A 13,953-nucleotide genomic window follows, 5' to 3' on the forward strand; every position below is an offset into this window, starting at 1 on the left:
TGCCAGTCTTCAGCCAATTTGATTCACTCCACATGATATGAAGCAACGGCTGAAGGCACTGGATACTGCAAAGGCTATGGGCCCTGACAATATTCCAGCAATAGTACTGAACACTTGTGTTCCAGAACTAGCCCTGGCCCTAGCCAACCTGTACACAAAATGTAGGACAAGTCCAACCCGGCCAATTACCACCCCATCAGTCTACTCTCAATCATCAGTAAAGTGATGGAAGGAGTCATTGACAGTGCTATCAAGCAGCACTTGCTCAGCAATAACCTGCTCAGTGACGCTCAGTTTGGGTTCCGTCAGGGCCGCTCAGCTCCTGACCTCATTACAGCCTTGGTTCAAACATGGACAAAAGAGCTGAACTCAAGGGGTGAGGTGACAGTGACTGCCCTTGACATCAAGGCAGCATTTGACCGAAGATGGTATCAAAGAGCCCTAGCAAAACTGGAGTCGATGGGAATCGGGGAAAAACTCTCCACTGGTTGGAGTCATACCTAGCACAAAGGAAGATGGTTGTAGTTGTTGGAGGTCAATCATCTCAGCCCCAGGAGCTCACTGCAGGAGTTCCTCAGGGTAGTGTCCTAGGCCCAACCATCTTCAGCTGCTTCATCAATGACCTTCCTTCAATCATAAGGTCAGAAGTAGGGGTGTTCGCTGATGATTGCACAATGTTCAGCACCATTCGCGACTCCTCAGATACGGAAGCAGTCCATGTAGAAATGCAGCAAGACCTGGACAATATCCAGGCTTGGGCTGATAAGTGACAAGTAACATTCACACCACATAAGTGCCAGGCAATGACCATCTCCAACAAGAGAGAATCTAACCATCTCCCCATGACATTCAATGGCATTAACATCGCTGAATCCCCCACTATCAACATCATGGGGGTTACCATTGACCAGAAACTGCACTGGAGTAGCCATATAAATACCGTGGCTACAAGAGCAGGTCAGAGGCTAGGAATCCTGCAGTGAGTAACTCACCTCCTGACTCCCCAAACTCTGCCCACCATCTACAAGGCACAAGTCTGGAGTGTGATGGAATACTCTCCACTTGCCTGGATGGGTGCTACTCCAACAACACTCAAGAAGCTCGAAACCATCCAGGACAAAGCAGCCCGCTTGATTGGCACCCCATCTACAAACATTCACTCCCTCCACCACCGACGCAGTGGCAGCAGTGTGTACCATCTACAAGATGCACTGTAGCAACTCACCAAGGCTCCTTAGACAGCTTTTTCCAAACCTGCGACCTCTACCATCTAGAAGGACAAGGGCAGCAAATGCATGGGAACACCACCACCTGCAAGTTCCCCTCCCAAGTAACACACCATCCTGACTTGGAACTATATCCTTCACTGGGTCAAGATCCTGGTTCTCCCTGCCGACCAACGCTGTGGGTGCACCTACACCACATGAAGTGAAGCAGTTCAAGAAGGCAGCACACCACCACCTTCTCAAGGGAAATTAGAGATGGGCAATAAATGCTGGCCTCGCCAGTGATGCCCACATCCCACTAAGAAATTTAAAAAAAATCACACTCCAGAGATTAGTGAACGTAATGGAGACCGACACACCCAGTGCAGTACCGAGGGAGGGAGCGCTACACTGTCGGAAGGGCAGTACTGAGCGAGCGCTGTATTGTCGGAGGGTCAGTACTGAGGGAGTGTTGCACTGTCGGAGGTGCCATGATTTGGATGAGATGTTAAACTGGGGCCTTGTCTGTAAAGGACTCTGTGGCATTACTCAACAAGCAGTAGAAAGTTTGGCTGCTGTCTTGGTCAATGTTCTGTGAAGGTACTTCATTGGCTGTAAAGTACTTTGAATGTTCTGAGGTTAGGAAATACTATCTTTAACCAAATGCACTTTAAAAAAAAAAACCTAACTGCTTATTGAACTTCTTGCTCTTGATGGGATCTCGCTGTGTCGAAAGTAGTTGCTACAAATCAGTGCTCCTCCACATAACTTGTTGTATGTGAAACTTCGGAACATGAGATAGAGTGAGGGGCTGAGTAAATATAATTACCCTCACCTCCCGCTCCGCTTTCTGTGTTCCCTGCAGTGACACTAGTTACACATGTAATTTTGGCAATCTGTCTTCGGACACTGTGTGGGTCCATTCTCTGACCTTTCACCCTTAGATGGAGTGGCTGATTGGCAAATTGAATGGAGCAAAAGGACACAAAGTATTCAATCTGTTCTTAAAACTTGGCATTATATATACCCAAACTCCACATTAAATGGAATCCTTCACTACTCCTCCGGTCCCCTCCCCCACACCCGACCTAATGTTTTACCATTAGGAGTGGAACTCAATCTAGTGCATCACACTGCACCGTGTGAGGTGAGAATCTGCTTCCCTGCCTCTTCCTGATGGTGCATGGTTTAACTGTGGTTTCTTGTGCTGGTTTAAGAGCTTCAGTTGAATCAAGTGGAGTTGGTGGCAGAATGTTAATGTTACTGACCTAATAATGCAGAGGCCCAGGCTAATGTCCTGCTTCGAATCCCACCACAGCAACTGGTGGAATTTAAATTCAATTTTTAAAAATCTGGAACTAAAAAGCCAGTCGGACGATGACCATGAAATCATTGTCGATTGTCATAAAAAACCCATCTGATTCACTAATGTCCTTTAGGGAAGGAAATCTGCCGTCCTTACCCAGTCTGGCCTACATGTGACTCCAGACCCACAGCAAAGTGGTTGACTCTTAACTGCCCTCTGAAATGGCCTAGCAAGACACTTCAATTGTATCAGACCACTACGAAGTCATTAAGGAATGAAACTGGATGGACCACTCGGCATCGATCTATGTGCTGGAAACGACAATGCCAAATCCAGCCCTGTCGACACTGCAAAGTCCTCCTTACTAACATCTGGGGGCTGTGTCAAAGTTGGGAGAGCTGTTCCATAGACTAGTCAAACAACAGCCTCACATAGACATACTCATAGAATCATACAAAGAACAAAGAAAATTACAGCACAGGAACAGGCCCTTCGGCCCTCCAAGCCTGCGCTGATCCAGATCCTCTATCTAAACATGACGCCTATTTTCTAAGGGTCTGTATCTCTTTGCTCCCTGCCCATTCATGTATCTGTCTAGATACATCTTAAAAGACGCTATCGTGCCCGCGTCTACCACCTCCGCTGGCAACGCGTTCCAGGCACCCACCACCCTCTGCGGAAAGAACTTTCCATGCATATCCCCCCTAAACTTTTCCCCTTTCACTTTGAACTCGTGTCCCCCAGTAATTGAATCCCCCACTCTGGGAAAAAGCTTCTTGCTATCCAACCTGTCTATACCTCTCATGATTTTGTACACCTCAATCAGGTCCCCCCTCAACCTCCGTCTTTCTAATGAAAATAATCCTAATCTACTCAACCTCTCTTCATAGCTAGCGCCCTCCATACCAGGCAACATCCTGGTGAACCTCCTCTGCACCCTCTCCAAAGCATCCACATCCTTTTGGTAATGTGGCGACCAGAACTGCACGCAGTATTCCAAATGTGGCCGAACCAAAGTCCTATACAACTGTAACATGACCTGCCAACTCTTGTACTCAATACCCCATCCGATGAAGGAAAGCATGCCGTATGCCTTCTTGACCACTCTATTGACCTGCGTTGCCACCTTCAGGGAACAATGGACCTGAACACCCAAATCTCTCTGTACATCAATTTTCCCCAGGACTTTTCCATTTACTGTATAGTTCACTCTTGAATTGGATCTTCCAAAATGCATCACCTCGCATTTGCCCTGATTGAACTCCATCTGCCATTTCTCTGCCCAACTCTCCAGTCTATCTATATTCTGCTGTATTCTCTGACAGTCCCCTTCACTATCTGCTACTCCACCAACCTTAGTGTCGTCTGCAAACTTGCTAATCAGACCACCTATACTTTCCTCCAAATCATTTATGTATATCACAAACAACAGTGGTCCCAGCACGGATCCCTGTGGAACACCACTGGTCGCACGTCTCCATTTTGAGAAACTCCCTTCCACTGCTACTCTCTGTCTCCTGTTGCCCAGCCAGTTCTTTATCCATCTAGCTAGTACACCTTGGACCCCATGCGCCTTCACTTTCTCCATCAGCCTACCATGGGGAACCTTATCAAACGCCTTACTGAAGTCCATGTATATGACATCTACAGCCCTTCCCTCATCAATCAACTTTGTCACTTCCTCAAAGAATTCTATTAAGTTGGTAAGACATGACCTTCCCTGCACAAAACCATGTTGCCTATCACTGATAAGCCCATTTTCTTCCAAATGGGAATAGATCCTATCCCTCAGTAACTTCTCCAGCAGCTTCCCTACCACTGACGTCAGGCTCACCGGTCTATAATTACCTGGATTATCCCTGCTACCCTTCTTAAACAAGGGGACAACATTAGCAATTCTCCAGTCCTCCGGGACCTCACCCGTGTTTAAGGATGCTGCAAAGATATCTGTTAAGGCCCCAGCTATTTCCTCTCTCGCTTCCCACAGTAACCTGGGATAGATCCCATCTGGACCTGGGGACTTGTCCTTACAGATAATGTCCGAGACACCGCCATCACCATCCTTCCTCCAAGTACTGTTCAACATGGAGGAGTACGGATTCATCAGCTGACGGGGAGCGGTAGGTGGTAATCAGCAGGAAGTTTCTTTGCCCATGTTTGACCTGATGCCATGAGACTTCATGGGGTCTGGAGTCGATGTTGAGGACTCCCAGGGCAACTCAGTCCCCACTGTATACCGCTATGACACCACCTCTACTGAGTCTGTCCTGCGGGCGGAACAGGACACCACTACTGACTTGAGCTGGCTGAGTTCTAAAGGACACAACTGCTAGACTGGGTCTGCGGCTGGTGGTGAGGGAACCAACAAGAGAGAAAGACATACTTGACCTCGTCCTCATCAATCTACCTGTCGTAGATACTGTCCATGACAGTACTGGTAAGAGTGACCACTGCACAGTCCTTGTGGAGACAAAGTCCCGTCTTCACATTGAGGATACCATCCATCGTGTTGTGTGGCACTACCACCGTGCCAAATGGGATAGATTTCAAACAGATCTAGCAATGCAAAACTGGGCATCCATGAGGCACTGTGGGCCATCAGCAGCAGCAGAATTGTATTCAAACACAATCTGTAACCTCATGGCCCGGCATATCCCCCCCACTCTACCATTACCATAAGGCTAGGGGATCAACCCTGGTTGAATGAAGAATGCAGGAGGACATGCCAGAAGCAGCACCAGGCATATCTCAAAATGAGGTGTCAACCTGGTGAAGCTACAAGCCAGGATGACATGCATGCCAAACAGTGTCAGCAACATACGATAGACAGAGCTAAGCGATCCCATAACCAACGGATCAGATCTAAGCTCTGCAGTCCTGGTACATCCAATCATGAATGGTGATGGACAATTAAATAACTGACAGAAGGTGGCGGCTCCACAAATATTCCAATCCACAATGATGAGGGAGCCCAGCACATCAGTGCAAAAGATAAGGCTGAAGCATTTGCGCCCATCTTCATCCAGAAGTGCCGACTGGACGATCCAACTCGGCCTCCTCCTGAAGTCCCCAGCATCACAGATGGCAGACTTCAGCCAATGCGATTCACTCCATGGGATATCATAGAACGGATGAAGGCAGTGGATTCTGCAAAGACTATGGACCCTGACAATATTCCGGCAATAGTACTGAACACTTGTATTCCAGAACGTGCCGCACCCCTCGCCAAGCTGTTCCAGTACAGCTACAACACTGGCATCTACCCAGCAATGTGGAAAATTGCCCAGGTATGTCTTGTACACAAAATGTAGGACAAACCCAACCCTGCCAATTACCGCCCCATCAGCCTACTCTCAATCATCAGTAAAGTGATGGAAGGTGTCATCAACAGTGCCATCAAACGGCACTTGCTTAGCAATAACCTGCTCATCCACGCTCAGTCTGGGTTCTGCCAGGGCCACTCAGCTCCTGACCTCATTACAGCCTTTGTTCAAACATGGACAAAAGAGCTGAACTCAAGGGGTGGAGTTAGTCTTACCTAGTGCAAAGGAAGATGCTTATTGGAGGTCAATCATTCCAGCTCCAGGACATCACTGCAGGAGTTCCTTAGGGTAATGTCCGAGGCCCAACCATCTTCAGCTGCATCATCAATGACCTTCCTTTAATCATAAGGTCAGAAATGGGGATGTTCGCTGATGATTGCACAATGTTCAGCACCATTCACGACTCCTCAGATACTGTAGCAGTCAGTGTAGAAATGCAGCACGACCTGGACAATATCCAGGCTTGGGCTGGTAAGTAGCAAGTAACAATCGCGCCACATAAGTGCCAGGCAATGACCATCTCCAACAAAAAAGAATCTAACCATCTCCCCTTGACATTCAACGGCATTACCATCGCTGAATCCCCCACTATCAACATCACGGGAGTTACCATTGACCAGGAACTGAACTTGAGTAGCCATATAAATGCCGTGGCTACAAGAGCAGGTCAGCGGCTAGGAATCCTGCGGCGAGTAACTCACCTCCTGACTCCCCAAAGCCTGTCCACCATCTACAAGACACAAGTCAGGAGTGTGATGGAATACTCTCCACTTGCCTGGATGGGTACAGCTCTAACAACACTTAAGACGCTCGACACCATCCAGAACAAAGCAGCCCGCTTGATTGGCACCCCATCCACAAACATTCACTCCCTCCACCACCGACACACAGTGGCAGCAGTGTGTACCATCTACAAGATGCACTCCAGCAACATACCAAGGCTCCTTAGACAGCACCTTCCAAACCCGTGACCTCTACCACCTAGAGGGACTAGGGTAGCAGATGCATGGGAACACCATCACCTGCAAGGTCCCCTCCAAGTCACACACCATCCTGACTTGGAACTATATCGCTGTTCCTTTACTGTCACTGGGTCAAAATCCTGGAACACCCTTCCTAACAGCACTGTAGGTGTACCTACCCCATATGGACTACAGCGGTTCAAGAAGGCAGCTCACCACCACCTTCTCAAGGGCAATTAGGGATGGGCAATAAATGCTGGCCTAGCCAGTGACGCCCACATCCCATGAACTAATAAAAAACAAAGGTCTAGGCTAGTGCCCTGGGGACATGGGTTCAAATCCCACCACGGCAACTGGTGAAATTTAAAATTTAATTAATAATTGAATTATTTTGTTAAAAATCTGGAATTGAATGTAGTCTCAGTAACGCTGTCATGAAACTATCATCGATTGTTGTAAAAACCCATCTGGTTCACTGGTGTCCTTAAGGGCTGGAAATCTGCCGTCCTTACCTGGTTTGGCCTACATGTGACTCCAGATCCACAACAATGTGGTTGACTCTTAACTGCCCTCTGAAATGGCCCAGCAAGACACTCAGTTGTCATTGGCAATTAGGGATGGGCAACAAATGCTGGCCTTGCCAGTAACGCCCACATCCCATGAAAGAATAAAAAAAATTTGAGGGATTAGCTGGAAGAGGGGATGTGTCATCATTATCTTGCTCCCTTTGCACATCTTTGTCTTCCAATTCTGTCACATTTATGAATGACGCTTTATCAACGGTGCTTAATAACACAGGGTGAGGGTCAGAGACTCTGGTATAATCACAGTGATCACAACACACAGAGAATGAGAGGAAGGCAAGGGGATGAGTTGGCTGGGATCGATGTTGACATTTAGTTTGGGGGTATCTGCACAACGTTTCATCCTGTGTACCCCTGGATCCATAGGCTGTAGGAGTCTTCCTAAAATGAACTGGAGTGAGATTGACAAACTCATAACACAACGGGTCCCAGAGTCAGTAGACAGGGAGAACGTTCAAACCATCTGTCTTATCTCAAGTGGTATTACATGGAATATGCAGCACAGAAAAAGGCCATTCGGCCCAACTGCTCCATGCTGGAGTTAATGCTCCTCTCGAGCTTCCTTCCACTCCTCTTCATCTCATCCTATCACCATATCCTCCTATTCTTTTCTCCCTCATGTGTTTATCCAGCTTCCCCTTAAATGTATCGATACTATTCACCTCAACTACTCCCTGTAGTAATGAGTTTCACATTCTCACCATTCTCTGGGTAAAGAACTTTCACCTGAATTCCCTATTGGATTTATTTGTGACTATCTTATATTTAAAGCCCCTCGTTTTTGGTCTCCCTCAAAATTGGAAACATCTTCTCGACAATTATCTAATCAAACCCTTATATACATTTGAATTACATTTAAATCCACCATGTCACGCCTTGGATCCAATACTCTCGGCTAACAGGTGTGTTAATTGGCAGGTTTTGTGGTAGCTTTATAAATCAGTGCTCAGTGTAGTGGGATCGTACCTGGATGAGAGACTTGACACTGGGTTGGAATACCATGTTGGTGTTGAGCAGGAAGGAGCGGAGGAGGGGTTGGGGGTAACAAGCTAGCTGCGCAATAATCCCAGTTAGTAAGAAATTGACGTAGAGCGAGTTCTGTAACATATTTTCCAGCTTGGCAAACAGAACAGCGATAAACGAACCTGGAGGGGAGAGACAGAGGGTCGTCAACATCTGAGAGAGCACAGACTAACTCACCACAGAGTCAGAGAGAGAGAAAGAGAGAGAAAATCAGAGAGTCCAAGAGAGAGGGAGACAGAGAGTTAGAGAGAAACAGAGATGAAAAGTGAGAGACAGTGATCAACATCTCAGAAAGCACAGATTCATTTGCCACAGAGAGGGACAAAAACAGAGAGAGAGACTGACAGAATAAGAGAAACAAAAAAAGAGACAGAAAGACAAAGAACTACAACAGAGAAAGAGCCAGAGGGAGGGAGAGAGACAGATGAATACGGTACAGACAGAAAGGCAATGCAATCAATACATGAGATGTAACTCCTCAGAAATCACAGCCTGATATAAGGAACTCTCAGAAGGGGGAACGGGAGCAGGGGGTGCAAAGGGAGACAGAGGCCCATGTGAGAAATACTTGAAACAACTCATAGCAGAGACTGAAAGAGACATACAGAGACAAAGAGTGAGACGAGAGAGAAAATGAGAAAGTGAGGTAAGTGAATGAGTGAGACATCTGTAACGAATCAACTCACACAAAATCAGGACTTAAACAGGGAAAGACAGACAGACAGATAAATAGAAAGTGAGAGACAGAGAGAGTTAGACTGTGAGAGGAGTGCATGGACTGGAATAAGTAACTGACCTTGTGCTTTTATTTGATCTGGTCACACACAAGTGAATCTTTCACATCAAAAGGTGCACTGACCGATTTGGCGGGAATGTACTGATGTGCACAGACCTGGGGGGTAACTACACCTTGTCAGGGGCGTAGTTTAAGTTAATATCATGATGATGTAGTTCTGTAACGAGATATAACCAAGGTTTCCAGACTTCCCCTGGCAGTGTGCATGTTTACTACAACAATCACCTCCTTGGTAATTGTGCGCTGTGGGCAGTTTAACATAGAAACTGGAAAAGGAACAGGAGGATGCCATTCAGCCCCTCGAACCTGTTCTATCATTCTATTAGATCATGGTTGATTTGCATCTTAACTCTGTCTTTGCTCCAAATCTCTCAATACCCTGAGACAACAAAAAGCTCTCGATGCAAAAGCAAAATGCTGCGGATGCCGGAAATTGGAAATAAAAACAGAAAATACTGGAAATACACAGTATGGGGAGACTGGAGAGCTGGGATTGTTGTCCTTAAAGCAAAGAATGTTAAGGTGAGATTTGAAAGATATGTTCTTAAAGTGTTTCGATGGAGCAATAAGGGAGATACCTGTTTCCGGCCAGAGGGTCGGTAACCAGAGGGCACAGATTTAAAATAATTGACAAAACAACCAGTGGGGGAGATGAAGAGAATGTTCTTTACACAGTGAGTTGTTGTGATCTGGAAGGTGCTGCCAGAAAGGGCTGTGGAAGCAGATTCAATAATAACTTTCAAAAGGGGAAATCGGTAAACACTTGAAGGGGATAAATTTGCAGAGCTATGGGGATAGGGCAGGGGAGTGGGACTAATTGGATAACTCTTTCAAAGAGCCGACACTGGTACAATGGGCCAAATGACCTCCTTCTGTGCTGCAAGATTCTAGGTACTGTCCAGGCATTGCTGCAGTGGGTCAGTGGGAACAGTGACTGGGCCAGAGCCTGGACACCAGGGTGGCAGCAGAACTCTCACACTCAGAGTGCTCAGGGGGAATTCCTGCAGGAATGTTAGGCTGTTGGTACAGTTAGACAGTGCGGGGATGAGCAGAAAGCCGCTTGAGAGGTTAAAAATAATGAAGGGGTTCGATAAGGTAGATAGAGAGGGACAATTTCCTCCGTTCGGGAGGCGAGTCCAGAACAAAAGGCATAATCTTAAAATTAGAGCCAGGCCGTTCATGGGTGATGTCAGGAAGCACTTCTTCACAAAAAGGGGAGTTGAAATCTGGAACTCTCTCTTCCAAAAAGGTGTGGATACTGAGGGATAGCTGGAGACTGAGATCAACAGATTTCTAATTGTCTGGAAATCGTCTCTCTCTTCCTCACTGATCCACTGCAGCAATGCCCGGACAGTTCCTAGAATCGTACAGCTCAAAAGGAGGTCATTCTGCCCATCATGCCTGTACTGGCTCTTTGAAACTAGTCCCACTGGCCTGATCTTTCTCCATAGCTCTGTATCCAGTTATTGTTGAATCTGCTTCCACCGCCCTTTAAGGCAGCAATTCCAGATCACAACAACTCACTGCATGAAAAAGAATTCTACTCATCTCCGCATTGGTTCTTTGTCAATTATCTGCTATCTGTGCTCTCTGCTTACTGACCCTCCTGCCAGTGGAATCAGTTTCGCCTCCTTGCTCTTTCAAAACACTTCAAGAACAAATCTCCCATTAACCTTCTCTGCTTGAAGGAAAACAATCCCAGCTTCTGCGGTCTCTCCATGTAACTGAAGTCAACCATTCTAGTAAATCTGCTCCACACCCTCTCCAAGGCCTCAATACCCTTCCTAAAATGCAGGCCCAGAATTGGACACAATACTCCAGCTGAGGCCAAAGCAGTGTTTAATTTAGCCTTTTGGCCATTGTGCTCCTACCTGTGAAAGGCTGACACTGTGCTGGCCCGGGTCGCTCAGGGCTGACCATTATCTGAAGCTCAGGTCTCGCTAAAACCCGACTCCCACAGGCTGCTGGCCAGTCGTCGTCGTGATGCAAGGAGGGGCCCTCATTCTCCTCGTCTTCCTCCTCATCCTCCTCAGACCGCAGGTCCCCTCCACCTTCTGCCCTCTCCTCCGTGTGACCCCAGCCTCCCATCCTAGCCTCCATCTCCTGCAGCTCCTCCGTGAACTTCTCCATGTTGAGCCCCTTCCCATTGGCCTCTGCTGGTGCCCGGTCCAGCAGCTCGTCTATCAGAGTGTCAATGGACTTGGAGCCAGCCATGGGCTGACGACTGACAGAGGCACTATCAGGATTACCCTCAGGCATTGCTCTGCGTTCCTGCGTTTCTTCCACTGCAGCTGATACCTGGAGTCGGCAGGCCTCATTTCCCAAAGTCCCCTGAGCCTCTCCTGGCGTTGGTGTTCCTTTCCAGTCCCCGGTCACTCGCTCCTCCATCCTCGGGCAGTTTCCCTGGTGCATGTCCCTCCGCACCTTTTTGACCATCAGGCAGTTCTCACTGCGTTCCAAAGCTCCGGGCAGCTTCCCACCCGCGTTCTTCTCGCGAGACCCGTTCAGCAATGAGCTGCTGTACTTCTTATCGTCAGACTGGTCTTTGCCTGTCCAAGGCTCACTGCCACCCCGGTTGTTGTGCTTAGAAGAGGAGGAGGTGGAGAGCTGCTGTCCAGGGTTAACTGGCCTTGCCTCTCTCTGCAGGCCACGTTTCTTGCTCTGGGGAGTGATAATGATGTTGCGTTTGTTGTATTTCACGTCCCAGTCGCCGTTTTCCAGCCCATCATTCTTGGCGGGGATGTCTGGTTTGAGCCGGGCTCGACTTTGACCGTGGAGACTCTCCCCCGGCTGCTCCGCACTGAAATGATCCATGTGCGGATTAATGGTGTTGACATCAAACGGAACAGGTGAGACGTTGCGAGGATCTGGCTCCTGCCCGTCATATGGTGCTGACCACTTCCCGCAGGCCCTGACGCAGCGGTCAATGTGACGGCGAGCGTCTTGCAGGTAGTCCAGGTAGTTAGAGTCCAGCTCAGAGACATCCTCCCACCTGCTGTGGGCAGGGCTGCAGGCGGGTGAATCTGTCATCCCTGCTCCTGGTGATCGAGGTGGGTTGCCCACCTCGGAACCCGTGCTCTGCTGCCTCATAAATAGTGCGATGCGGGCGGGGGTCGAGGGCTTGGGTACTGCAGCTGTAACAGACGAGGTGTCGACACTCGGACTCCCGTGAGCTGCAGACACACAGGAAGATAGTGAGCGCACAAAGTCAGTAAACACACAGCACCTTCTAAACATCCGGCTTTCCCAGCGCTTCCCACACCTGGCAACACAGGGAGAGTATGACAATAAATGTAAAATCAGTCGAGGGAAAAGAAAGAGCAACTCACAATTCAATAGCACCTTTCACAACCTTAGGATCTCCAGAAGCACTTTACAACCTTTTTTTAAAAATTCCTTCTTGTGATCTGGGTTTCACCAGGAAGGTGAGTCCCACCTGCAGCCGCAGATTTGCTGGATGGACTGCTGAGCAAGCTTAAATCTCCACTATCACCTCCTGACTCCCCAAAGCCTGTCCACCATCTACAGGTCAGGAGTGTGATGAAATACTCTCCATTTACCTGGATGGGTGCAGCTCCAACAACGCTCAAGAAGCTCGACACCATCCAGGACAAAGCAGCCCGCTTAATTGGCACCCCATCTACAAACATTCACTCCCTCCACCACCGACACACAGTGGCAGCAGTGTGTACCATCTACAAGATGCACTGCAGCAACGCACCAAGGCTCCTTAGACAGTACCTTCCAAACCCATGACCTCTACCACCTAGAAGGACGGCAGCAGATGCATGCGAACACCACAACCTGCAATTTCCCCTCCAAGTCACACACCACCCTGATAGGCCATTCATTTGCTGTCAGTAGGTTAGAACCCTGGAACTCCATTCCTAACAGTTCTGTGGATGTATCTGCATCGCATTGACTGCAGCGGTTCAAGGCAGCAGCTCACCACCACCTTCTCAAGGGCAGTAAGGGATGGGCAATAAATGCTGGTCTAGCCAGTGACACCCACATCCTGAGATCAAATATAAAAAAAGCACCCATTTTTCATCCACTGCACACAGCAATGGAACTAATAACATAAACCCACCTTTCTGCATCAGCCAAACAAAGAGCTACGAAGAATAAGGTCAACAAAAGGGCACAGAGCAAAGGAGTGCAATTGAGCATTCTATTGAATTCCTGCACTAACACGTTGGCCATGAGATGGAGAACGGACATTACTTCTCCAAGCGAAGGATCACTCCCACTGGGGTCATAGCTGATAGTCACAGAATCATTTGAATTCTTATTATGTGGGATTCAGAGATACCTCAGGCATCAAACCCCACACTTCAGAACTTCATTGTGAAATCTGCAAACTGCATGCCTGCATCTGACTGCCTACCATCCAATGCAAGATATGTAGGCTCCACTCAAATCACCAGAACCCCCAACCACTTTCAACCTCACCTACCCAACTTCACCCCATAGCCCTCAATCCAACCTACCCACCATATCCCTCAACCCCACCTACCCACCTGCTCCCCACCTACCCACCTTCTCCCCACATCTCTCAACCCCATCTACACACTTTCTTCCCATATCACACAAACTGAACTAATTGCTGGAAATGACCAGAGTCAGCTGTGGCTCACTGGGTAGCACTCTCGCCTTTTCAGTCAGAGGACTGTGAAATCATGTACCACTCCAGTGACTGCGCACAAAACAAAAGCTGACACTTCCAGTGCAGTACTGAGGGAGTGCCGCATTGT

At 48.1% G+C, this 13,953-nt stretch overlaps 1 protein-coding gene across 3 annotated transcripts in view; it reads right to left on the reverse strand.

Moving 5' to 3' along the window:
• Nucleotides 1-13,953, reverse strand: part of fhip1b (FHF complex subunit HOOK interacting protein 1B) — a 106,715-nt gene that overhangs the window by 46,127 nt on the left and 46,635 nt on the right. For 2 of the 3 annotated variants that reach the window (XR_010975178.1, XM_068032984.1), the window contains exons 8-9: nt 11,071-12,372; nt 8,347-8,525 (exon numbers count right to left, since the gene is read on the reverse strand). Coding sequence is in view for 2 of the 3 variants with exons in the window: in XM_068032984.1 (XP_067889085.1) it covers nt 8,347-8,525; nt 11,071-12,372 (1,481 nt within the window). In the remaining variant the exon portion in view is untranslated. The remainder of the gene's footprint in view (nt 1-8,346; nt 8,526-11,070; nt 12,373-13,953) is intronic. The other variant, XM_068032985.1, reaches the window with a different exon arrangement.

Source organism: Heterodontus francisci, chromosome 6, assembly GCF_036365525.1.
Source record: "Heterodontus francisci isolate sHetFra1 chromosome 6, sHetFra1.hap1, whole genome shotgun sequence".
NCBI lineage: Eukaryota > Metazoa > Chordata > Chondrichthyes > Heterodontiformes > Heterodontidae > Heterodontus > Heterodontus francisci.